This window comes from Sparus aurata, chromosome 6, assembly GCF_900880675.1.
Source record: "Sparus aurata chromosome 6, fSpaAur1.1, whole genome shotgun sequence".
Lineage (NCBI taxonomy): Eukaryota > Metazoa > Chordata > Actinopteri > Spariformes > Sparidae > Sparus > Sparus aurata.
In genome coordinates this window covers 27,556,761-27,584,156 of record NC_044192.1, presented here as the reverse complement: position 1 = coordinate 27,584,156, position 27,396 = coordinate 27,556,761, and the positions used below count along the sequence as shown (strand labels likewise).

At 41.4% G+C, this 27,396-nt stretch overlaps 1 protein-coding gene and 1 long non-coding RNA gene across 2 annotated transcripts; one reads left to right on the top strand and one right to left on the bottom strand.

Annotated features, from left to right (window-relative positions):
- Window positions 1-107: 107 nt before the first annotated feature.
- On the top strand, window positions 108-3,081 carry LOC115583071 (uncharacterized). The gene is made up of 2 exons (XR_003984299.1): window positions 108-481; window positions 560-3,081. It is a non-coding gene; the product is annotated as an uncharacterized LOC115583071 (long non-coding RNA).
- synpra (synaptoporin a) lies at window positions 2,851-26,681 on the bottom strand. Its single transcript, XM_030419486.1, has 6 exons — window positions 26,496-26,681; window positions 26,297-26,362; window positions 8,824-8,948; window positions 7,117-7,315; window positions 6,813-7,004; window positions 2,851-4,803 (listed from the first exon to the last, which is right to left on the bottom strand). Exons 1-6 carry the CDS (start codon window positions 26,511-26,513, stop codon window positions 4,552-4,554), a joined length of 852 nt encoding a protein of 283 aa, XP_030275346.1. The 5' UTR covers window positions 26,514-26,681; the 3' UTR covers window positions 2,851-4,551.
- Between the last annotated feature and the right edge of the window lie 715 nt (window positions 26,682-27,396).

Below are 27,396 nucleotides of genomic sequence, written 5' to 3'. Positions count from 1 at the left end.
ATGCAGCTACTTTTTGTACATTTTCACAAACACAGGGAGCACTTAAGGAGGTCTGCATATGTAGTTCTGTGTTGCTGTTTGTATTTATTGTAGGTAGTTATTTTATTTCTCAAATGGTCGATACAGGTGTTTGTATCACAGGTTGATCTGGGCTCCTCACGCTTTGCCACAGCTGACCGTCCTCCCGCTGTGTTCGTGCTGGATGTCAACATACTCTGCAGACTGTTTGACGAGCGGGCTATATGACAGTTTTCACATCGACTTGACTTGAGCTTAATAACGGTGTATACGGCGTGGAACGATGACTTATAGTAAGCATTTGAACGCAGTGCGGAATGAAAGAAATACTGGATGGTAACAGGTGTCACAAGTTAACCTGGACGCTGCGCACTCAACGCCACAGCTAACTGCGGTCTCGACGCTGCTGTCGGCCCGCTCGGCGCACACAAATGCCTCACAGTATTCAACCCACCAGCTGCATGTAAGTACAGATATTCATGACAAAGCTATAAGACCGACACTTTTGGGCGATTTATTGACAGTCGCGTTTTTTGGACAGGCATCGACACAGTCACCTGCACTGTCACTGTGTGCTCCGTAGCGCTCGCTGAACAGTGGTTTGCAGGTCGCAGCCCCGGCATCTCAGGGTGGAATAGTAGTGTTCAAGCCACGTCACAATTAATATACATGACTTGGATCGATGAGCAGAGGGATCGGAATGTTTTTCACGGCTTAGCGGACACGGCCGAGGACCCCTCTCCAGACGGGATTCTCAAACCACACCTCCAGCACATCTGGGACGGTCGCCGGTTAAAATGGACACCAGTTAAAGTGACACACCGGGATGTGACTTCCTTGTGAGAGGTTTCAGTGGTTTTGTTGGAGGCAGCGGAGCGCTCAGACGGACGGATGTCGCCCCCTGCTGGTCACTCAGGGGAGTGACCGCCGTCAGTCAGAAGAGTTCAAGTCTGAGCAGCAACTGCAGTTAAGTGTGTCTGGTAGAATACAATACATTGTAAAGAACGTTTCTAATTAATAAGAAATGAACATATTTAGAGGTTTTGAACCTACTATCCTTGCACTGTCATGACAAGGCGCATTCTTCCTCGTGTTTGATAATGCTAGCCTACTTTGACCTCAGAGTTAGCCTACTGACACATCTCTGTTTAGCTGTGTGTACTAATTTATAATAAGAAACAAAATTATTTAATTGATAATGAAGTCTACTATTTAGCTATCATCAATTGCTCATGCGACACTGCTTCTAAGCTAGTTACATAGCCTTCACAGGAGTTAAGCTCCCTTTTCTCCATTATTGGACATGTGTAACCTATAATGGGGAATGTGGAAAACTTGATAATAATACATCTGAATAACTGATGAGATGATAAGGGTCAATCAAAATGAATGTATATTTTTCAGTTACTGTCACCGAGGGGAAAAAAAAGCAACCCATGTTAATTTAGCCTTTAGCTACAGTAGTACTGCTAGAGGTGAATTATAGTTTCACGAAAATTGAATCATTTTCTGGCATAATCAGTCTTTAACTCAGTTTTAATTTGTGATTAAGTGATTTGTCTGTTTTGTTTGGTAGGACACAACTCATTAATCTTTGTCACATGAATTTATTAAGTAATAGTGACAACAGTTCTCTCTACAGTCAAAGAGTGAATGAGTCGCTGCAGTCACACTTGAAGCTCAGCTCTAGTTCAATTCAGAATTGGGTAACAATTTCCACTAAAAACCCTTTGAAAAATGTTGCCTTCCTATATTAAAATAGCCAAAGCAACAAAGGCATTGGTCTAGACAAGTTACTCTTCTTGAACACTTGTGGCAAAGACATGCATTCTCTCAAAATTCAGAATGTAAATGGGGTCATACATTTAGATGCTGCCAAGCTCTAAAAGGGGAGCAGAGCAGCCTGTACTGACTGTAGTATGTGATCAGTCTCATGGTAGAGATGTACAACGGCCACAAGATGGCCTCATTATTCCAGACATTTTGTGTCATTTTTCTGTTAGGATGTTATTTTGTACAGTATATCCCTGTTTCTATTACTACTACCACTAATACACATACTGATAACTTTAATACATTTCAAACTTTGTACTGATTCTGAAAAAACAATTTATTCTAAACACTATGTAGACCTTTGGGCCTATGTATCTGTATACAGTATGTTCATGTATATGCTGCAAGTACTGATCTCTACTTGACATATGAGACTGTCACTACACATTGTGTAATTCATTATTATTTAATAGCTTTTGGAGTTAGGGTATCAGAGTGAAACTAAACTGAAACACAAAATTAGGTGTGATGAAAACATTTTACCTGACTGAAATAAAAATGTTAATATAAAAGCATTACAAAATACAAAATTAAAATAACTCCGCTGCTCAGTTCCTAAACATTTCAGACTGTGAATCTCTGCAAGAATATTGTCACATGCTTGTTGTTGTTGTTTCCGACAAATAGTACGTGATTCACCAGTAGGAAATGTTATTTTCTAATGAGAGTATCCCTCTGGAATCTCAATGCAGACATTTGAGCTTTGTTAAACTGACAAGTTCATCTGACAAACCACAGGAAACTTTACTTTTTTATTTCATCTTTTCAATGACAAGAAATATCCTCTTAACTACGTGCTTATCGTGAACATAGTCGCTTGTCTTGTCAGGAATATAACGTTTCAGAAAGAGCACCCGAGCATCCCTCACAGACTGCTCCTGTTTCTGGGGAACAGGTCAAAGTTCAGAGGTCACCCACTTCTCAGGGCAAAGTGATAACAAAACATCAGGTACAGTATTTCATGTACATTTAGAGACACATAGAGACTTAGAGAACAGGTTTATTATGGGCAAAATTGTGCTTTATTACCATGAATGCCATGTAAAATATCCACACTCCATTAGATGGACCCGTAAACATTTATCATGGATGTCAGACTATTTTACACACATGGGTATTCAATCTGCTTTATTACACTGATGCAAGCCACATGCTTAGGAGGTCAAGAAACAGGGTTGCACAAGTCATATTAATGTAAACAAACAGCAACCGAGCATTATCCTTTGAACATTACTATACATGAATTGCACAGATTTTTTTTTTTTAAGTTGTACAAACCTGAATTGCGATTTTAAAGCCAACAAAAGTTGGTTGCTCAATATTAGTTATGTACAGATGAGCCCACCGTTCACTTATTCATGTATTAATATCACTACAGTATCAATGTGCTTTTTTGCTGGGCTTTAGCGGTGTAAGTGGATACTCTGGACATGCTTTAGAGAGGTATAACTTAAGTTCATAATTTCCCAGTAGTCTGAGGATAGCATAGAAAACAGTCACAGTTATTTGTAGCAGGAGCGGCCACTTGTAAACAATAAGGGGGACAATCTCCCTCTTCACATGATTCAAATTAAAGAGTGATATCGTCTGCGTAGGTGTGACTCAGTAGTTTTAACCATGGAGGCAGAAACAACATGCTGCGAAGGTTGCATACTTTACTTTTTTCCCCCACAAACCAATAAATGATACATATTTATGTTTTTTTTGCGGTTATTGCTTTAAGTTTGTCCAAATGAGCTGGACAGTGTTGGTTGACATTTGGATGATTGGGACATGCCCCAGTATTTGAATGAACTAGATTGCATTATCCATGGAGTGAAGTCATATTCTTCTGAGGCTACGTCTCAAAGATGACCAATTTAGGCATGATATGTTAAGATTTGGTTGGCTAAAAGGGAGGGGGTCTGAAAGCTTGCATCATGTGCAAATATTATATTGGAAATATCAACATCCATCCATGCTGTGTCCCTGCTGATGTTGAGACTGAACCTACGCCCTTGATTTGTACTAACAACACAGACATGTCACTACGTTTTATTCTGAATCTGTTTCTGAATTAGAAATAGCCTTTATCAAAATATAGTTCCTGTTACATTAAAAAATAATATACACGTAATAATACTGATCTAAATACACTTTCAGTGATGTTTGGGGCAGTGTAAATTTTGTAAACTTTCATAGATAAAATTACAAAAACGAGTTAAAAAACCTTTTTTCAACTCGTTTTGAAGAGAGCATATTAGCACACATACAACATCATGCACGTACTTGTCACTGAATTATACAAACATAGAGCACTTAATCCGTTCACAGTGCAACAGTGCAAACCAGTTTGAAAAAGACATCCAGCTGTAACAGTGTATGTCAATTACCAAGCACAGAGAGACAAACTGTCACTTATGTGTTTCAAAGTACAACAAATACGACATTCAGAAAACAACACCTCTGACAGAGAAGGAGTAAAAGACTATATCTAATTATTTTTTACAATACCCAACAATACTTGTATCTACAGCAGTCGTTCTTTGACACCTCTGATGCCTTTCTTTAAAAACCATCTCTTTTTTTGCACAGATAAGTTGATGACAAACTGAGCAAGGTTGAACATTAATCCTTAACTTTCCTTTCACCTCCCTATCACCCCCTGATTGCCCTTATTTAAAAATGCAGAAGTGCCACTCACAAAAGGACAAGGCACCGCTACATTTGATTGGAGTAGGAGGTGGGCCCTCCTACCTGGCTGTATTCAGATGGCTGGCCAAGGTTCCCCTGGGTGTTGTAGCTCCCTGTCTGGTCAAAACTACCCTGGTTGTAAGGCTCCTGGGTAAAGGTGCCGGCCTGTTTCTCAGACGCCCCGCCTGCCAACCTTGCAGCACCCTTGTGCCAACCGGTCTCCTTAAAGACAAACCAGATGTTCCCAGCCCAAAGAACGAAGTTGAGAAACCCAAAAGCCTAAAGAGAAAGAGAAAGAGAAGGAGAACTTTGACATTGACATTTCTCATTAGCAAGCATTTCAATTCCTGTTCCTCCTCCATTAACTTCAACTTCCTCTGAAAACTCAACTGCTTTCAGGAGTTGAACATCAACAGACATTTGAACTGCTTTTATCTTTTACTCTTCAAATACACTTTCACCATTTTAGGTGAAACTTTAACTGAGACCTTTTTGTTCCGTACTTAAACTGGCACTCAATTCTTTCAGGATATACTCATCAACTTAAATGTCCAGCTCAATCTGTCACTCACATTTCAACTGACACATCAACTCCTTTCAGTAGTACTTTAGGTGACACTTCAACTTCCCCCAGTGTTATGACTTGAAAAATTTTGTTATTTTAACTGTTTTTTTTTATTTTTTATTTATTCATTTATTTATTTATTTATTTTTATTTATGTTGTTTATTTCGGGCATGTCAATTCATAAACATCACATTTCATCATTGTTCAAATAATACAATACACATGGCCGAAAGGGAAAAGCGGGAGAAGCCAAAGCTTATCAAGTCCCGCCCCCATTACCCACAGGATAAAATCTTCATCCTGATCTTTTCTTGTCATTTGCATTTTACATTTTCTTTTCTTTTTTTTTCAACTTCTTTTGTTATGACCTTTGACAAAACATATTACAGCAGTAGCATACAGAGCTGAATTCAAGCTCTAGACAGTACATACAGATTACATGTGTGTCTACTGTTGTGTGCCAATTTACAGGGCTAGTTGAGTTCTTCACAGCTCAGAAGAACTTGTGATAACTCACAGTAGTGTCACAGTGTTCGTACCTAAGTTATCTCACATTGTTGATACACATTATAACAACATCCTGCTATGTACAACTGGCATTGGCCTTGGACGATACAATTTTCTCAGGTTCAACTTATTGTTTGGGTACAGAATGGTATTTGTTATGCTCACATGCCGTCTCAACACAGTGTCTGCACAGTGTCTGTTGATTCGTGCCTCTGACCTTTATCAACCCTCCTGTATTGATCTGTACTGATCAACGATTGAATGTACATACTTTTTCTTGAAGCCACTTAGTGTTGCTGATTTTTTGACATCTTCTTCTAGCACATTCCATTGTTTAACACCTTTGACCGATAAAGAAAAGGATTTTAACGTAGTTCGTACTTTACTTTTTTTAAGCCTTGTTCAGTATTTATATTTCAACTTCAGAAAGTCTAGCCTTTTCTACCACTTTTCTACACATCTACTATTCTGATGGAAAAGAGGATGAAGTTTGGCAGTGCAAAAAACATTTCTGGAGCTTCACAGCAAAACAGCATTGCGACATTCTCAAGGAACAAGGAGCAAAAAGGAAACCACAAAAACCATAAAATGGCTGCGTGAAGTCAACTGGCTTTCTGGAAGCAACAAGATCCCAGTATGATTTGAAAAGATCACCAAGATCACCAAAAACATCATGCATGCTGTCGAGCTTATGCACCCACTTCAGACTTGAGCTGCATTCTAATGCTTTTAACTTAGCAGCTATAGTGAAGATTTCATCATTAAAATGGGTGTACATTATATTTTTTTTGATTTGGGGTCTCGAGGCTTCCAGAGACTTGGATTACACCAGTTGAGCTGTACGGAACCATTTTATGTTTTCTTTTTTCTGCTGTTCTTTTACACTTTAAAACAAGTCCCCATCTACTTCAGTTGTTTTGAGAATGCTGCTTTGAAGTTCCAGAAATGCTTTATGGACTGCAAAACTTCTCACTGATTTTCTGATATTCCCTTTCCATCGGCATCGGGCTGAGTAGATAATGACTGAATGACTGAATGTGTGAACTGTTCCTTTAATTAGAAACAGGTGAGAGCATCATGATTCGCTATGAAAGTGGCATCCTCGAAAGTTTCAGGCCATCATTGGGACACGGTTTCATTTTAGTTTTACACAGCATCCAAGCGTTTTTTTGGAATGGAGTCCCTGTGTTTGCGACACACATCCTGTAAACTTACCACTGAGGTGTTGAGTCCAGACCAGCGTGCTCCATGCAACGAGCCACACTTGTTGGTCTGGGTTTTGCAGGCGGAGATGAGGAGCTGCACCTCGTCTGGATCAGTTGCCAGCTTCACATCAGACAGAGCCTTGGCCCAAGCAGAGGAGCTGACCAGCCACATGAAGGAGAACACCACCGTCACTATAAAGTCCTAATGGCATGTAAGAGAGGAGAGACAAAGGGCATAAAAAAATTTAAGCAAAAGAAACAACCACATTATGTTGTGTGAGCTGTGGTGGAATGATAGCGCCCGCTGAACTCACAATGAGCGGCCCTCGGTTGTTTTCACGGTACTTGTTCTGGAAGAAGATGTAGACGATGGTGGCCATGAGGGAATACAGGAAGGCAAAGACCGCAATGGTGACGAAGAACTCTGCAGAGGACGAATAGTCTCCGATGAGGAACACACGCTCCCTCCTAATGCCCTCACACACAGGCGCTTCAAAGGACACCTGGTACAACCTGATACACACAGAGAGGCACAGGGCTCAGCGCAAAATGGAGTCTATAGTTTTATTTTGTCAATGTCTGAATTCTAGCATAATGCCAATAGTAGTTGGTACAGACTGGATGCATTTACAGTTACAGTATGTAACCCCCCCCAAGTGGTGGATGGCAGTACAGATAGTGTCACTATTTCTGCTGCTCTTTTTGCAGACATGGACCCACACACCCCTACACACATTATTTTTGACTTCAGTAAAAACTACATTATGTCACACAGACCTGTGGTTGTCAGGGTATAGTATGCTACCAATCTGAAAGTGACCACGCTGCTTTTAAGTATATTGACTACAGCATGTTGGCTTAAGCATCATCTTTGGATAAAAGAAAATTCTCCATGCAGATTTCCGGCTAACAGTGCATTACCCATGACTCTAATGTCTCATAATGCTTTGAGAATATTTCATTGTACAGCTAGTCTATTAAGTGACGTCATGATGTTTGATGTTGAAGTCACAAAACACAATAAGTTCTCCATGTGGAGAACCTTTTCACGATTATGTACTGCATAATCAGCTAAGGATTTTGAATGTGGATAATAAGGCACTTAAAAGATACGTTAACCCAAAAAAAATAAAACTCAGTCACTATCCAGTCTCACTACTATCTCATGCTGATGGAAAGTCAGTTAAAGTTTCGTAGTCCACAAAACATTTCTGGAGCTTCACAGCCAAACAGCAATGAAGCATTCTCCTAAACAACTGGGATGTGTTTTAAAATGTGAAAAAACACCTGAAAATAATAATAGAGCTATAATAAAATAGCTCCATACCGCTTGTCTGGAGTAATCCACATCTCCAAAAATCCAGAGATCCCAAATTGATTTTAAAAGATGTTATGTTATTTAAAGTTTAAATCTTCACTGTGGCTGCTTAGCTAAAAGTGGGTGTATGAGTCTAACCACACGTCAAAGGTGTAAATAATGTCTTTCTGTATCAATCTGGGATCTTGGGCCTTCCAGAGGCTTAGATCACCCTGGTCGAGCTTTATTTAGCCATTTCCTGTTTTGTTTTGTGGTTGATTTTTTTTAAACCCCTCTCTCCATCTACTTCATGCTTTTAGGAGAATGCTGCAACGCTGTTTCACTGAGTGACTCCAGACTGGCTGTGTGCTCTACAAAACTTCATCCATCCTTCCATCGGCATGTGGGGGAATGGATAATGATTGATTTTTCATTTTTGGGTGAACATATCCTTTAACAGCGAAAGGAAGCACTGAGAACATTCATTCGTAAGTCCCAGTGCTGTTATTATCACCATTCATTGGGCAAACTAAAGAGCCTACAGTGTGCAGTGTGTGTGCATAATTAAGACTTCATCTTGTCAGCCTATCATCTTGGAAGTATATATAATTTTGACTGATGCTGATGTCTCATCATTAAAACCTATATTGGCCCCGACATTAAAGTAAACACTGGTTCATACTGTTGCCATCAAACACTGAGACAAGAAATGAAGCCCACTCACCTAAAAGGATAAGCAAAGTCGATGCCAATGCTGAGGTTGCTGCTGGCCTTCTCCATGCAGTCCACACTAACCCGCAGCTGCCCAGAGTAGCCCCCACATGTTGCAAATGCAAAAATGGCAAAGAGCTGGACAAAGAAGGAAAACAACAAAAATGAGATGCCTATAAGGGAAATGGATTAATTATAGTCATTCATCATTATATTAATTGGGAATTCTCTCAGAGTGCCCCTGTGAAGACGGCATCATCAGCTCTGATTTCACCATTTTACAGCCACTTCTTTCAATGAAGCCTGTTGTTGATGTCAGTGAAACTGACACCTCAAAACTGAACCCCAGGAAAAATCTTAAGTGTAACCGGAATGAATTTCTAGTAACATGCCCAAGTAGCAAAAATAGTGAGCATCAGCAGTCTCGCCATTTAAACATTTTGCTTACGGACATCTCAGCAATTTCTCCACCATGAAGCCAGTTTAACACCAACTGATAGCATTTTGGTCACATCAGCATTTGAATACAATAGCTGCAGTGAGTGTGTGGGCTGAGCTGAATGAGGATAGACTGGGTCTCGGAGTCTGGAGGAAGAGATCACTTTGTGCTTCTTCCACGGGTACCCGATGATGACTTCACCAATGTTCTTAATGTTCGTCCCGAAGCAATTGCCTTGTTCGAAAGTCACAACACGAGAAATAATTCCACTTGGATTTTAAACACGGAGACAAGTGAGAATCTGAACTGAAAATCTGTATGCGTGCAGACACTGACACAGCAAGAAAAAAAAGAACATTAAATCAGTGTAATATGGCTGCAAATTAATTGAAATATTACCAAAATCGCAATATGACCAAGTGCAATATCCAAATCCAGAAGCTGCAGCTTTTTGATTAAGGTAAAATGTGTGGAAAAAAACACATTATAAAGAAGCACTGTAGTGCTGCAGAGATGTCCTGAACTACAAGTCATGTCCTCCAGATGCGAGGAAAGATTTGTTTGCTACACACCCCGACAAATATTACACCATCCTGATTTAAATAAAACATTTTCAGTGAAAAGGAAAACTGTGTTGCAAAAATTATCATTCAAACTTATCATGACCTGCAGTGTGGCAGAGAAGGACAAAGAAGATCACAATTAAACAGACAGAATCCAATCTTAAACCCCATGAATCTGCTGTAGACCTCACAGCGTAGCTCGTGTGACAGGCTGTAAAACTTTGAAGGATATCTAATATTATGTCAGAAACTGATTTTTTAATGCCATCATAACAACAGTTTGATGACACACAGATCAGGCAGGACGATCACCAAAAATACCCAATATTATACCCAACAATAAAAAACAACAAACAATTGAACTTACCGGAGCAAATATAACCATACACATTGGAGAAAGGAAGATCTAATCCAGTTTAGTGATGCTGCAGGACTCCCAGAAGCATTCTGATACTGAAACAGAATCTGGAGGAGGATGCCTGAGGAAAACACTTCTGTGTGTGTGTGGCTGGGTATGAACGTATACTACCACCTATCTTATGTCTCTTTCCTACGGCCATTCTGGCCTGCACCACCTCTGTCATTATCACGAGGTAAATAAATAAATAAATGAATAAATGGGAGGAGAAAGAGGGACGCGTGGAGGTGGAGCTACACCACTAATTGAATTAAAGGCCTACCAGTGATTTCACAATATTCCACTGAACTACACGCATTCTTCCTCCATTTTGAAACCTGGTGCCTACATTTCCCACAAGGCAACTTAGCTCCTGAGTGACATCACTTCAAGCAATTCATCAGGTTACACGCAGCTTCCTCTGGAGCTACAAAGAAGCTTTATACTACTTTTTCACATATAAAGTGGTAGAAAACACACTTTAACAACAGGAGACGATAACCTGCCAAGATATGCTACAATTTGCCAGCAAAGGCAATAAAGAAAAAGGCTGCAAGCTTTAAATATGGATGTAAAGTACCTCTGCATATGGACAGAAGCAGTATGTGGCCTTTTGTGGCTTCTTGAAAAGCAATCCACTGGTCTAGCATTGCATAGGATAGCATTGATCAGAGTTGCTACAGCAGAACCAGAAGTATCAACTTTCATATTTCACTCATTATACTTTCTTTTGGAAACCTAGTGCTTACATTACCCACAATGCAGCCTAGTCACTGAGTGACATCACCGGAGGCATCTATCAGATTACGTTCATTCATCTGGAGCCACAAAAGGATGTACACTACTTTTTTTCCAAAGACCCATAAAGACACCAATGTGTCAAATTGGTGTAGCTGAACCTGTAGCTGACAAAATAATAAATGGCAACGTTTAAATATCAAAACTTATAATAGGTTTGTATAATCTCTTTGTTAGTATTCCTCCCCTGCCAATTCTATACTAATGCAATATTAGTCTACTCGTTAAAATGATGTAGATGTAGATGATTAATCATCCTCTCGGCTCAACAGCTTGTAGAGAAACATGGCTGAGAGGCTTGATTGCAATACAGAAATTTGTAGATTAATTGTGGAAACATTATACAAACAGCAGCAGATCAACTTACACTGCCATTGTGCGTAATAAAGCCAACACTTGGTTGCTGTAATGAGTCAGAGAGTACAAGGCGCTGTGTGCAACAAGCTGAGAGATCAGTTTGTGATATGAAGGTTCAGGGTTTAGCTGAGAACTCTTGATATAAATATCCAGTATACATGAGAGAGTGAGAAACTTTGCTGTTGTTACTATGAAGCACACATCTTGTGTTCAAACACACACACACACACACACACATTCAAAAAACTGGCCCAAAGAGACTTAATAATGGAGCTGTATGGAGATAAGTTTTGCCGTGGCTTTGCCTGCCTCATTTAACAAACAAATAATAAATTATTTGCCTTGCTCTCAACACTGCTCTAAAAGTGATGAGCAGTTTTAATGACATGAAGTATAACAGTGTTGAGTTTTTGGCAAAATCGACCCAAAATGCGGATTTGTTGTAGAAAGGTTCTTTCTCCATCCTAATGTGTGTTGTCTTGACTGTTGGAAGCAGCTGGTTATTCAGATAAGTGCAGGTCACCTATTTATCAGACCTTTCAGCTACATATGTGAGTTTGGGAAGCTAGAGTGTCGTATTACTGTGTTCCAGGTTAGAAGTATAACCATGGGGAATCTTGACACATCATTGTCATTACAATAATTTGGAGGAACATCAGGCCATATTTCAAGGTAAGACAACCTATTTGATAAACCATTAGCTTACGGCACCATTTAATCACATCCAGTATGTTTTTGTTCCAGGCCTAAATAAATATGTCGAAGATTTGCGTTGATATTTTAGTTTAAATGTACACCTTCCTATTGTTTTGTATAAGACTATCAAACAGTGATGTTAACTAGGAAGTGGTTAGATAATAACGTTAGCTGTCGTCTAACGGATGAATTGACCATCTGTGGAGTTCCTACTCAAAGCAAATAGGGGTTGGCATATCAGTAGAGTAATAGCTGAACAATGCCGTTAGCTAGTCGCTCAGTTAGCAGTGCATCTAGTGGTACGAACCCGGAGCTCAGAGCACCAGAGGGATGTTGCCGTTTAAACTACTAGCACAGGAGCTTTGGACTAGGACAGGCAAAGGCTAGCTGGTTAGCATGCTAACTTCAGTAGATATCTGTGCAACACAATACATAGACATGATGTCAATGCTGTTATTTCCTCACATTCTGTTGATAATTTTAGTTATTTGTAAAAATCTTTCACAAAAAATGTGTACATATTGCACCTTTAAACTGATACAGAAATAATGACGACCGGTGAGTCCAGGTGGAGAAGAACAGCGGCCATGAACAGCCAGGTCTCGGCACTATCTGAGTGAGTTATGAGTTAAAACTGAAGGACTGGATCACACAGAAATACAGTCCTCTTGCTATAATCAACAAATACGAAAATGCCGCAAACATAATAATAAAACATAATCACAGAGACACATATCCAACTTCCTAACACACACGCACACACACACACACACACACACTAACACACCCTCTGCCCTTAATATGCGCTCCCTCTCACAGCCCAGTTTTCCATATAAAGCTTCTATAGCCTCGAGAGTTCTCACAACCATGATCACCATAATCAGACCTGACGCCTGGTTAGCATGAGCCTGCCCTCTCCCGCATTACAGGCAGCTGGACGAGCAGCTTGCCAGCAGCTGGGGAGGAGATATCTCTTTATGTCTTCATGGCCATCGGCCTCTGGAGGGCGCTATTCAACAAGCCTCGGAATTATCAGATCATTGAGCTGCACTACACACAGGCATATTCACCCTGACACTATCTGGGAGCATGTTTTTTAAGAGCGTAGAGATTTAGTGTGTGCATGCATTTGCATTCAAAATATGTATGTATGCACTAAGCAGGACGGTGTTCACTATTTATGTGCCACAACTGAGAGGATGCAGCATTCAGTGTGAGCAAGCTGTGTACTGATGATGTGTCAAGCTAAACTGAATCTGACAGATATCAATTTACACACATAGCTAACATATCACCATATAGTACTTTATCAGTCTTAACAGGCCAGTCATGATAATTACGAAATAAACGTATTGTACATGACACACCCAAACACATTACCCTACCTTTCAAAACATTGGTGGACTGGCATTTTCACTGCAACACCAGATTTGAACAAGACAGAAATTTAACTTTGGTGTGGTGGTGGTGGGAGGTGGGGGTGGGGGCAGTGATATTAAACAAAGAAATACAGAGAAAAATGCAGTCCCTTCTGATTTCTGTTGTTGCCACGAGTTACAAATGTTTTTGGAGCTCACCTCAGTGCCCTGACTGCACACCGTCACATTATCAGTTGCTGTATGCCACCATGTGGCTGAGCGCAGACACTGAGTCTAGGATCAACACAACATAACGTGTACCATTAAGTGCACTGACTACCTTTCTCAGATTTTTTGATTGACCTTAGACAGCTTCAAACCCTGCAAACAGCTTTACTGAGTTAAGATGAGCCTGATGCACCGACCACATTGAGACTGCTATCAAGTATGAGACCAGATCAGGAGAACGGCTTCTAAGGTCCTGTGTGCTCACAGTTAGGAAGAAGTTATTTTAGAAAAGTGAAGCAAGATGACCTTATATCAAAACAAAGCTTTTTCAACAAGTGAGTTGGTTGAAGGAATTGGTTTGACGGTTTGTTCAGTCATAGCATTGTCACAGCTGATTATCTTGACAGACAGACGGATATCATTTTAATAGGATATAAAGAGAGACTGGTTTCCAGTCTTCACATTGATGCTCGGTGGCTGAACCGTGTGTTGAACCTGTTTATGAGGCCAAAACTACACAATACGTGGTGATGCTTTGCGAGGCTAATCTGGCTCACAAAGGGCTGAGCTAGCTTTGGCTGGGTTAGGTCAGCCCCGGTCAAAGCCAGACGCCGTGCGATAAACTCACAGCTCTGCTTGCTTTTGTTGCAGCTGCCTTCAGGCCTCAGGTGGAGGCTGACTGCTGCTTACCTGGCTGTCATGGTGCACAGCTGGAACCTCTGCAGGGAATCCCTCTGCTCAAGTGTTTTTAAGTGATTCACTCTCTTTAGTTTTTTGGTTGGTTTCAAGGCAAACAAACACACAGAAATGAGCTTGCACATGGCAGATTCATTATGCAGCTAAAAGGACTTATCTGAATAAACAAATGGTAGATAAATAGTGACCAGAAGAGCAAGAGAATGAATACGCCTTCCTAATTATCACAAACACCCCCAGATAAACATCTCTCTCTCTTTCACTCTGTGAGTGTCTATTCTTGCTCCCTCTCTCTTGCAGCTGCCTCCTCTCCCTGTGATTTTTGGGCCGGGTTTAGCCCCTCTCATTTCTGGCTGGGGCCTTTGAACAGGAGAGCGTGGCATTGTGGAGGGAGGGTGGGTGCTAAGCCCTGCGCCCCCGTGTGTTTATCTGCCTCTCCCAGCTGGGCTCCTCGGGGAACAAGAGATAGAGAGGGACAGACACAGGGTGAGAGAGAGGGAGAGAGGGAGGGGGTAGAGAGAGAGACAGATACAGAGGGAGAAAGAAAGAGAAGCCAGGGTGCAGGAGTTAAAAAATGTCTGCAGCGCAAACAAAGCTCTGAGACATCCCCCCTGTTTGCCCTCTTCTCCACTGACCCACATGGCATCGAAGAGCACATCACTAATGTGAAATCCGCAGTTCGCTTCTAAAACAAGTTTACTTGCAGATAAAAAAAAAAGAAGTACAACTCGTGATATACTCTACAGATTTAGGTGAGTAAGAGGGCGAGGATTCGGTCTTAAAAGCCACTCGAGCGGGGTCGGAGGCTCATGAAGACATGAATGAACACTGCGGAAGAGCGGAGGCTGGCTAAGGATTATGAAACTGATCCACAGGCTTCGGGGTGAACCACCGGAAATCAGACCTACTGTCCAATAAACACAGCCCCCATTGTGAACAAGGGGAAAACAAACAGGGCGCAGTAAAGATATCAGCCAGGCAAGAAGTTAAGTGGGCAGAGAGATGGAGAGTATTTAAGAAACGAATGAAGTGACAAGAGAAAAATAGAGGAGCTGCTCAAACAAGAGGACGTGATGAGAGCAGTGCGGGGGGCGATGGTGGTAGCACATTAAGTGGCAGACGAGCTAAAAGGTGTATTCACCAATGAGCCGCACTTGACATTCTCGCAGACCTCTTCATACACACACACACACACACACACACACTCTGTCCACCTGCTCTATTCAAATCGTTGTGGGTGTCAAGTGGCTGCCTCAGGGGGAGCAAACGCCTCAGATGTTCAGCCCCTCTCCCCGCCTGACTGGGAGGGGGGGAAAAAAAAAATTAGGACACTCTTTATGAAGACAGAAAAAAAGATGAAACAGAGAGTGAGGCAGAGATTGAGGGGAGGAGACATAATATTGCTTTCAAAACGCTCATCCCCCCACTATAATTTCAAAATCCAACGACGTTGAAGACTACGAAAAACCAACTGTATGGCGCGTGTGGTCTGAATGGTGAGGAGTCGACTTTCAGTGAAGTCAGTGTAAGACGTTTACATCAAGTTACTACTTGAATTCTACATTGAGACTCATTTGAAAAATAAGAAATAAAACAGGTGCTGCAAACTCTCCAAATAAGCTTCAATTTTACACCAACGGGCCAAAAGTAAACAGGGGAATGAGCCCCCTGGATTAGTTTTTATTACTATCTGCATAGGAATCTGCTTTACCCATAACTATCTGCCTGTTCATCTGCAGTGCTGATGAACAGGCAGCATTGCACATTATTGCCTCCCAAGGAAATTCAAGTAAACTATTTGAAGTATAATGGCTGCTTATCTAGTTGACTATACTGTAATACTGTATACTGTGTTCCCAAATCAAAGTTTAAGTGATAAATTTATTGCTGCAGATAATAAAGTAAAACGTAACTAGCTTGGTTATTTTTCAGGAGGATTGAGAAGAGTTTGACATGATTCTTTTGGAAGCTTTCGGAGGCTTGCTCTGCTTTGCCCAATATGCACAATATATATATACATAATATATATTAAATATAAATATATATATACATTTTTTAAATCTGATTGTTTATTTTCAGGAATCGCTAAAATCTTTAAACCCTTAAAATGTGTTTCATCAAAACAACCTCATTCAAGACCAGAGATGATTTTAAAAAATATGCTACGGAGATTCTTCTGAAATGGTTTCCATAAATTGAGAAAGCTTCAGTGTGGGTGTCACGGAACATGAGGAACATTTGAACACAAATCGAGTGAGGTAATAAATTGCTTCATGTGCTTCATCATTGCATTTCTCTTCCTCTTTTGATACTGATATTAATTTGTTTGTATCTTCTTTTGCATGTAGTAGCCTGTGTGTGTGTGTGTGTCGTAAGTCGGTCGCCAGTTCTTCCACCATGTCACCGGCCTTGGTGTGTATGTACAGTATGTGTTTGCATGTGACACGTGTATCCATGCAGCATTCCCGTTCATTTGTACATGCACATGTTGGTGTGTGTTCGCCTGGCTGCATGTGTGCCTCAGTGTGTGTGTGTGCATGCGTGTGCGTGTGTGTGTGTGAGTGTTCAGGGATCTAGATGTGAGTGTGCGATGTGTATGTATGTGAATGTAGAGTAAAAATATCGCACTCTCTCCACTCCACCCAGGCAGAAGCATTAGCCACAGTTTGCACAGACAAACACTAATGCGCGCGCAAACACACACACACACACGCAGTCTCACTTGCTGTCACTGCTGCGGTCCGCCAGTGTGCAAACATGAGCAATTTTACGCCAGCTAGTTAAGTACAAAACAAAATGGAAAGCAGAGATCAGAGATGAGAGCACAGTGGGGCGAGCAGACAGATGCTCCTTTAAATGAAACCTTGACGTCTGAGTGATGAGGGATATCACCCTGACCGATGGTTGGAGTTACGGCGAATTAGTAACAGTTATAGTAAATTATAAGTTTCCCCTTGTCTTGTTATCTTGGCTTCGACATTAGTGAGAAAACCCCAACTACTTCATTGACCGCAGAAGTTACACAAAAAAGCAGCGAGCACAAGCCTTCGTGTAAATCTGTCTGATCGCTGCTTCAGTAGCAGCACCACAGAACAGAATCGGCAGCTCATTTAGCGACAGCTAATCCCCTCCTGCATGGGGAGCGCTTTGTGCCCTGCATAGCCCAGATTCATCTCTCCCACTATCTCTCTGCTCTCTCCTTCCCTCTGTAAACATGACCGACTGCGAGCAGGCAGAAAATCTCCATTTATTTTTGTTGCACTGTCCCTTCTTGGTGCTCCTCTCCTCCTTGTGGGGTTTCCATAGTCAGGTGACTTGAGCTGGAACCTGGCCCCAGAAGCCAACAGGGACAGTCACGGGAGCTGGGGACACCAAATGGACATTTAATACAACCCCACTCTGTGTGTGTCTGTGTGTTTACCATAATGCCATTGTTATAGCTTCAAACACCAAAATGAATGCACATGTTCTTTCAACGTGGGTAAAGCCACTAAAGAAATAGGCAAGAAAGCTTTCTTTATCATTTTGTCTGGGCACAAACTATCCCCGACATCTGTGCTCTCCCGTGTGCTATGTGTGTGGGGTGTCTTGATCAAGGAGACGTGTCTACCTACAGGAGAAGACAGACTAACCTTTCCCTTCCCTGAGTCACAGATGGTGGACCGTCGTCTCAGGGTTCAGAGGGAGACAGAGGTCCGGCTCTGACCTGATGGGTCAGGAGAGGCTACGTCACATCACATCCAGGAAGTCATAGGCTACCACAGCCCTCGTCCCCAGATTGTTCTAAGATTATAATGTTACATACAGTTTACACAAATCAGGTAAAATGCTGAGAGGAGATAACTCTCGATAGAGTTCCTAGAACGAGCAACTCTTTTCATATAACATGTAGTAATCTGATCCAAACAACAACTACTCCAAAATCATCAACAGAATGTGAAGAAAGAGCAGTTTTGGTGTTGTGTCAAAGACGTCTTTATATTGTGGCGCAGAGATATCTACTGAAGTTAGCATGCAAACCAGCTAGCCCCTAGTCACTGTTTACATCATGTGGTTATAGTAAACAACACCAACACTCCCCAATGCTCCAAACTCTAGCTAACTAGCTAATGGCAGCTAACAGCAGTTATCAGCTACTCTGGTAGTATGCTGTCCCCCATTTGTCTGGAGTATGAATTTGACAGTTTGCCAGTTCCTAAAGGGGCACTGTGTAGTTTTGGAGAAGGAGTCCAAACTCAGAAATGTTTAAATTTTTTCCACAACTGAATAAACAAGCTGTTCCCAGAAGTAAATAAAGCTCCCAGAACACTGTTGGAAGCTACAAAGGTGGCAGGGTCTGCCAAACATGAACAAAGTAAAACAGTGTAAAGTTGTCTGTTAAGGTCAGTTTGTTTATTCAGTCATGAAAACAAAGAGAGTTTGTTTATTTGTTTGTTCAGGCATAAATATCAATCAGTAAAGATCTTTCTCTTCTGATTAAAATGTCTTCCCTAAAACTACATAGTGCACCTTTAAGAGTGTAATGTAAAGTAAACACTGTCTTCAATATGCACACATGTGCTGTTCGAGATAGGCCCTTAAAAGTCAAGGAAGGTTAACAGGCCCTGAGTCCAGTATGGCTTTCTTTGATCGTGTCCCAGCCTTGAACTGTCAATAACCGAGTAATACAGGCTGGAATATCTTTGAGATGTAGGGCATGTTATCTGACATTTCAAACAACAAACTAAAGAACATCCACAGCAGGTTTGTGATGAAAAAATTATCTTGCACACTGTTGCACTCTGCTAAACTGAATGATTTTTAAAGTACGAACATTTAAACCAGGTTAACATCAACATATATGAACCAACAACCATCAAGTTCTAGAGTTTTTTCAGAGCAGTGTGAAGAGGGACAGGGATATAACAGGCATGATAATGGAATATCAGACAGCTGTACATTATATTGACTGACAGTTATCAGGGTCGGATGTAAAGTGATTTGTGATGGTTATTCTTATTGTACTAAATGCTTAACTTTATCTCTTGATGCATTTAAAGGAGGTGTAACTTTCCCCCAGCCTCAAGTCCCCACGTCAAAAGGATTTTGAGTGATTTCAGCGCCGAAAAACAGATCTTTGACCTGGCAAGTCTCTTGTGATATCAGTCAGCAGCTGTCGCCAATCTCTCTGCGTCGCCGTCCTTCCACTTGTTTCCCTTTGGTGTGTGTGTGTTTCCCTTTGGTGTGTGTGTGTGTGTGTGTGTGTGTGTGTGTGCACGCTACTGAACAAATATTCATCATGAACATTGTGCACTAATCTGTCAAAACCTACAATATGGCACATAACCAGCCTGAAGAAACAACACAGAGTGTGACAGACAGAAAGACGGAGACACAGAGAGAGAGAGAATGTGAAGTATTCAGATTACTTTATCCAAAGAAATGATGCATCTCAATTTGCCAATCCTGCTGAACTCAAAATCTGTTTAATCTGTGAGGTGTTTTACTCCTAAGTGGCTTTGCCGTGTTTGCATCACTACAAAGTCCGTCTGGCACAGCTCACTGATGTTACCAATTTAAATAAATAATGTTTGTCTTAATGTTTAAAGATTTGGGCTTTAATCCCAATGTGTGATTTCTGTACAATACCAAAGATGTCTGCATTAATCAGAGGAAAGAATCGGATTTCCCACTTGCTTTCTTAGGACGAACCTGATTATTAGTATCACATATTCGCTTTTAAAGTGGCCAATACACACAGTGCCAAGGCCAAATCTCAACTTCCCTCTTCATGTTCAGGCTACATTTCCAAAAAAAAAGGACAATCATTCAGTAAAATTGTGAATCTCCGTCATCACAAAATAGCCTAATTTGTATTCAATTATTCATTTTACAATGGCAAGAGGCAAAACCTCACATTTGATAAGCTGGACCAAACATGTATTTGACTTGATAAATCAATTAATGAACTATAAGTTGTGCTGTTGAAGATGCATTCTCTGCCACTCAACTTATCAGTTCATATACTACAATCACTTGGCACTCAGTATCAAATGTCACTCAGTTCACCAAAAAGCCACGTGCTGACATTTGTTACACTACATGCAGTTTCATTACTTTCTATTATATTCAAATTCAGCTGTATTAAGGCTGACCAGCTGATAGCTATGGAGGACTGAAACTTTTTTGTAGAATAAGATAATGAAAGAAAATTATCATTAGATAACTTAGTATGCCATTAAATGCACCCTAAATGATATTCAAAATAAATGTAGGCATTAATACATTTATAGACTGTGACATAAATTAATATTTCTGCTTTATTTTGCCTTTATATTAATTCACCTTTGTAATAATTCAACTGTGTGTTTTAATTTTCCCATTCAAAGAGACAACGCTAAAGAAATAAGTACATAAGTAAATATCAAAATATTTAAATGAATCAATTAATGAATGAAGCGGAAAAGTTACATGCGGAAGTAAATAAACATTTATCAATACAAAAACCATTACAGAGGCAGAATAAAGCAGATATATCCATTTATTTTCAATATTATTTTTGGTGCATTTAACGGCATATTCATTTGTTTATTGAGCCACTCATTTATTTCAGATTTTGTCAGTTTCAGTCCTCCATAGATAACTTGTGCAGAGAGGATTTGTGATGTCTTCCAGGCCCGTACCCAAATTGGTTAATAAACGACCAATAAAACATGGATTAATAAAAAACGCTGTACTGTACTACTAGTTCTAACGAGTTCTAACTGGCTCTGCTTTTCAACACGCGTATAATGCACATCATTATTTCACCTTATTTCCAAGACTTCTCTGGATCATTAGCTGATGAGGATGCTGATTTTTTTTTGTCCGTCCGTGTACTTTTAACCTCAACCTTTTTTTAGGTCACATACAGTATGTAGCCATCGTGCACATAATCTACATCCTTTTAAAGTTTTATTGGGAAACCAATCTGCTCGAAATATTAAAAAAGTCAAATGGACACAGCGTTTTCAACCGACTCATAAAAACCTATGAGTCGGTTGAAAACACTGTGTCCATTTAGCATTACCTTACAACAGCAGCTCAGCTAACAACAGTCGCCTTTTCATCCAACAAGATCAACGATTTATGGCTTGGATTTTATTTCTTCTTCCTTTTCCTATAATCAGACACCCATTGTTTAAACAATTTCTGATCATTTTAAGTGCTACATCTGCTGGCCTTGTCTTGACAACAGTAACTAAGGAGCAGGGAGTATGAGCGGTGGCATTAAAGATGCTTACAGGTCATTTTCCAGGAATTTACTCAAGTACTTCAAGCAATGAGCCAAACCCCTATGACAAATACCCTTCTTTTGTGGCAGAGTGTTCATTTTGCACACACACACACACAAACATGTACTGTCCGTTGCCCCCCCTAAGGCTAACTAAACCAGCGTACAGTTAAGTACTGAAGATGACATTATAGGACAGTGGGTCAAGCATGGATTTTGGGTGAGAGCAGGACTGTTACTCATAAATTAGACTCATGATGGACTCATTCTTTGTGACTCATTGGCCCGAGTTTTGTCGAGGTACAGGAAAGCCACTGAGTTGATACAGTACTTGTAAAACTGTCCCGTGTGAGAGAGCACAGCGGCCATGGCGATGCAGCTACGCATGAAAAAATGCATGTATATCATTTGCATCATGTGCTCAATCAACTGTACAATTTTGCTCTCTTCCTCCTTCCATCTCACACACTGACACACACACACACACACACACACACATGCAGTGAAGAGTTTGGGCACATCTCAAAGGACAGCTTCTGCATGAGTGGGTCCATGGTGGAGAGGAGGGGACCTTACAGCTGTTTGGAGCAGAATATGCCAGCCACTGACAGTGTGCCAAACAGGCCAAGAGCCTGCACGCACGCACGCATGCACGCACACACACACACACACACACACACACACACACACACACACACACACACACACACACACACACACACACACACACACACACACAGCGCTGTTAAATCTAGTGTCTCCTGCAGACATGGCTGATTATGAATCTGCCTCATCTTTGTGCGGACCCAGTACTGACTGAAGATGCAGGACCCTACTGGTCGGCTGTGGAGCTCTTGATCAGGCTAACGTAACCTTTAAACAACCTTCTGTTTGTCCACATAACCAGTCAGCCATACAGTCAAGAGTTCATTGTCATTAGCAACTTAAATGTCAATCGCTGCCAAAACTGCAGCCCTTAAAGCCTCAGGGCGCGCAAACAAACCAGACTGACAGACATCTGCTTCCGCTGGTGTCATAGTGTGGGAAGAAATTCACTGCAGGGCTTTTGATAATGAAGCATGATTGTCAGCAGCACAGAAAATACATCGGCTGACATTGTTTTTCCAGCGACTCTTCAGAAATGTCTGCCATGTTAGTCTCAGCTGAATGTATTTAAAGTTGAAAGAAAAACATTTCAGTGTTGGTCCAGAAAAACCTAGTCTAGCATTCCAAGGAATTATGCCCCTATTGGACAATTCTGCATCTCACAGTTAAGTCCATAGTTAGTCTGACTCATACTGTAGGTGTAAGTCTGCCGTGGCTGACTATTTCAGTCGGCATTCTCCTCTCCTCCACTATCTGATTGTTACCGTTTTCAACATCCCCACCTCTACGGAAATGAACAACAAGCCAGCAACCTACATGTTGACAATGGCAATTACCCTTCACTAATGGTATGAACGCAAACTAGCGAGGAGCTGCTACCTTTTCTTTTGCTGGGATTTGGCCATTTTAATGGCAGGGATTGCCTCCAGACAAGCAAATGTTCCACCAAAACCACTTCTCCTGACAACATTTTTGCAGGGGCAGCAGCAGACTTTGATACGTTCACTGCCCATGGCATCTTTGATTCATTCAACCTGACCAGCCGAACCTTCCAATGTTGGATGTTGGCTAAGAGCTATGCTAATCCAACTCGGTTTTAAGGCTGCTCCTTGCAAACGTCTGGTCGCGGGGAAATTAAATTGACAAATATGACTCCCCTCCAAGTAACGGGATATCAGAGAACCACATCTTTTCAGAGACCTCTCTCCACCACAACATCTCAGATCGAGCTGTTGCACTCGATGAGAAGACCGTGTTTAAAGCAGACAGGGCGCAGGACTTCTGTAGAACAAGGAGGGGTGGATTTATGGGACATGGTGTTACATGTTGGACTATCATGTGGGAGATCGAAGTTTGTGTCCTGTGACAGAACTGCAATCAGTGTCTGCCTTTTATCTATCTACCGCAATCTTTCATCCAACCGTAACATGGTGTCATAGGTGGCGTAACATACTACATTAATAGGTATTGCAATAATATCTTAAATCAACACTCTGCAAAGAGTCTGTTTACAGGTACTGTGGAGTTCTAATGCGAGTGTGGATCCAGATGGAGCCGTGTGAAAATCTGATAAATTGCCTCAGGTGATGTCACTCAAGTCCGGTTCTGTCGGGTCCGACGTTTGAAGGGCATGTGGAGCAAGAACAGCTTTAGCTTCTGTAGCCCCATCTGCTTTGAATTTAGCAGCAAGAGGCTACATTACAAGTGAATAGTTTGACACACCTGATTCTCACGCTGAACTGGTCTGCAGTCAGGTTACATTGTGGGTAATGTAGGCATCAGGTTTTGACAATGATAAGTGTTATAGAAAAAGATGCTATCCCTGCTGTATCGATTTAGATCCTTTTATTGTCCATTGTGAGTCAGACAAGCGTGCTGCTAAATCTGTAGCGTGCTCTTTTTAGACACCTACTACTTCGTGTTTGTTCTAAGAGTAATGCTCACAATAACTGTTGTTCTTTACTGAGTGCAGTAGTAAAGTCCGACTAACCTTGCTCTCTGAAACAATCCGACAACCCCAGATTTCCTTCTCTTTCTTTCTTGTCCTTTCTTGTAAAATGTCGCTGACCACCTCTGTGAGCTGGGAAGATCTATCAAATGATCAAATTATACACTACAACAAACTATAAATGTCCTCCTCGCCAAACCATCAAACAACTCACTTCCTCAAGGTTTCCCAAGATGCCTTACAGATGTATGTATGCATATAGACCTAGAAATGATTGCAACACACTGTTGGTATTGTCCATCGCACCAGGATCGATTTTCTTCTATAGTAGGACTTCTCTTGTTTTGATCGTAAAGTACTGTAAAGGACTCTGATTCTCCAGTGCACTAAAAACTACATCAGATGCTACATCTCTACCTGTCAGGGTCTCTTGAGGCTGGAGTCAGAGGCTCATCGTGGGGCCGAACGAGGGCAAAAAAGTATAGTTACATCATTTGGGCTCCAGATGGAGGCAGAAAATTTTAGATCATTCTGAGACCAACTCAGGCTCCATGCAGGTCCCTTTCCTCTTTGATACTAGTCAAAAACAGTCTAACCACGACTGGTAGGTGCCTCCGATGATGCTGCAGAATAAATCAGAATACCTGGGTCATAATTTCAATTGTTTGCATCTTTATAAGCCCACTGGCCAGCGGAGATTTTGGACGAGTTTCCTTCTTTTCAGTTGTGTGCGAGAGAGAAAATGAAGGCAGAGCAGGGAAAAGGTCACTTTTATAATAGTGTCATGAAGGTGGTGTTGTTGCCTGCCCGCCTCAGGTTATTGTGTGTGTGTGTCTGGTGTGTGTGTGTAGAGGGAGAATCTAAAATTAATTGTAGCCTGCAAAGGATTGTGTATGTTTACATGCGTGTGAAGGCTTTCAGGTGACGCTTGGATCGATACGTCATCGGAGGTTACAGGACGGTGTGCACAATCACACACACACACACACACACACACACACACACACACACACACACAGCAACAACGAGACACACAGAGGGAGCTATTACAAAGTGTTATCTTAATCATACAGATGGTGCTTTGGATCATCTGCTTGTTCTTTGGCTCCGTCCCACAAATATCACAGTGAATCTGGTCACACGCGAGACAGCCCGGTGGGGGGGACGCGCTCGGGAACTCACCTCGCTGATAGACATCTGCCTTATCTTGGTTAAAAATGTCACGTGTGTCTGCTGAGAGTGAGTTTAAACGGGGTTCACAAAAACATTCATAAAAAAGAACTTGTTTTCGTTATTTGATTTTTATGGAGTGGCGAGGGAGCGTTCTGCTGCTTGAGGATTCTCTGCACATTTGATGGCATTTATAAAAGCGGGAGAGACAAGCTCACACACTGCGCGCGCGCGCGCACACACACACACACACACACACACACACACACACACACACACAGACAGGAGCTGAATACCCTTATGGCTACAGTAATTTCTCTAAACTCACATCAAAGAAAATCACTTATCTCTTTTTGCCTCTGGGCTCCTCTGCACTGTACAATAAACATGACAGAACACACACACACACACACACACACACACACACACACAGAGGTAGTAAAGCTTTGATTCAGTTAGAGCTAGGACACCCCGTTCTCATTGTGGATTCCTGTTATATCATTTCACTTGGAGTAAAAAAAAAAAAAAAAAAATGGGCCATCTTTCTTTTATGTGGACTGGCGCAAAAAAAGCGCGCAAGGGTTGGCACAACGCATCCAAAATACGCATAATTGAAAAGCTACACGGCGGCTTCCCCTGGCACGTAGTTCTCACGGAGCTGTGAATCCTTACTTAAACTTGAGCCAGTCAGTCACGGTGGTGACAAGGATCACAGCCGAGATGATCAGCGGGCAAGGTGAAGCACCAAACACCAACACCCAGGCACCCCCCCCAAAAAAACAACAACGATAAAGTTTCAGATGCAGCAGAGAGATGGAGGAGCATATGAAGTCAAAACCAGATGTTATACTCACACTCATCATACACACACACACTCATCACATCCTACATTATATAAGTCACGCACATGGTGACTTGCCACACGCTGTACGGTGAAGTTATGGCATGCAAGAAAAAAACATCCAAGTTCCAACTCACCCACTCCAGAACACGGATAAATCCCAGAGGTAATTTAAGCACTTGAAACGTCCCCACGGAGGCGAGCTGCGCGGAGGACACAGAGGGGAGAGACAACAGCATCCTCAATTCAATCACCAATTAACCACACACTGGCTCGTTTAGCAGATAAACACACACATTCAGTCCAAATCATCTCGCCGCTCGCTGCTCTCCTCACCTGATCAGCGGTTTCCATCTCCAGCCTACTTTATTTTTGATTTTTCGTCTTCTTATTTTTTTTTTAGTTGTTGTGATGGGATATAAACAATCTCAAACCAAGCAAGCCAGGAGCCGATTGATGTGTGTGTCGCGCCTAACAGTCAGGGGGGCTCTCGGGCTCCGATTTCCGAGTCCCGCCGGAAGAACCCGAGTCCTCTTCGGGTTCGGGGATTCGCTGTGCCATGGAGACAGGCGGGGATTGGCCCCCGCCAGGAGGAGCGACGCCTTCATTATTTTGTCATTGGAGGGAGCAGATTCATTTTTTCATCAATCTGGGATATTTATTTATTCAATGCGCACCACATACAAAACTTTCATATCTTGCAATTTGAGATATGTTGAAATCATATGAGAGAAGTTCAAGAGAAGTCATTTCAATAAGTTGTATTATTTTGAAAGGTCACTATGTTCGTTTTGGAATCAAAACTCAGAATTGTATTGTTAACCATATTAATATTATAATATTTCCACCTCCAACAATCTGGAGGTATCTATAAAATGATGAAATTATAGACTACATCAAGCTATAAATGTCTTTCTAGTCCCATTTCCCAAGATGCCTTAAGGATCCATCACACCAGGATCAATCAGTCTTCTATATTAGGACAGCTCTTAATTTGACGGTGAAGTCGGTGAAGTAGCTACACTAAGCCATGAGGCTTTAGCGCAGTGTGGGAGGATTCCAATGTTGTAAGACAAAATAGAAAAACAGACTGAGTCAGATGCTACATACCTGCCAGGCTGCTCTCAGTGGAGAATAAGATCCGATGAACATTGCTTGAAGCTAGAAAGGTGTATAAATATAAACAAAGTATGGAATTGTGTTGTCCCTTATGTTTGTTTATTCCATTTATTCAATC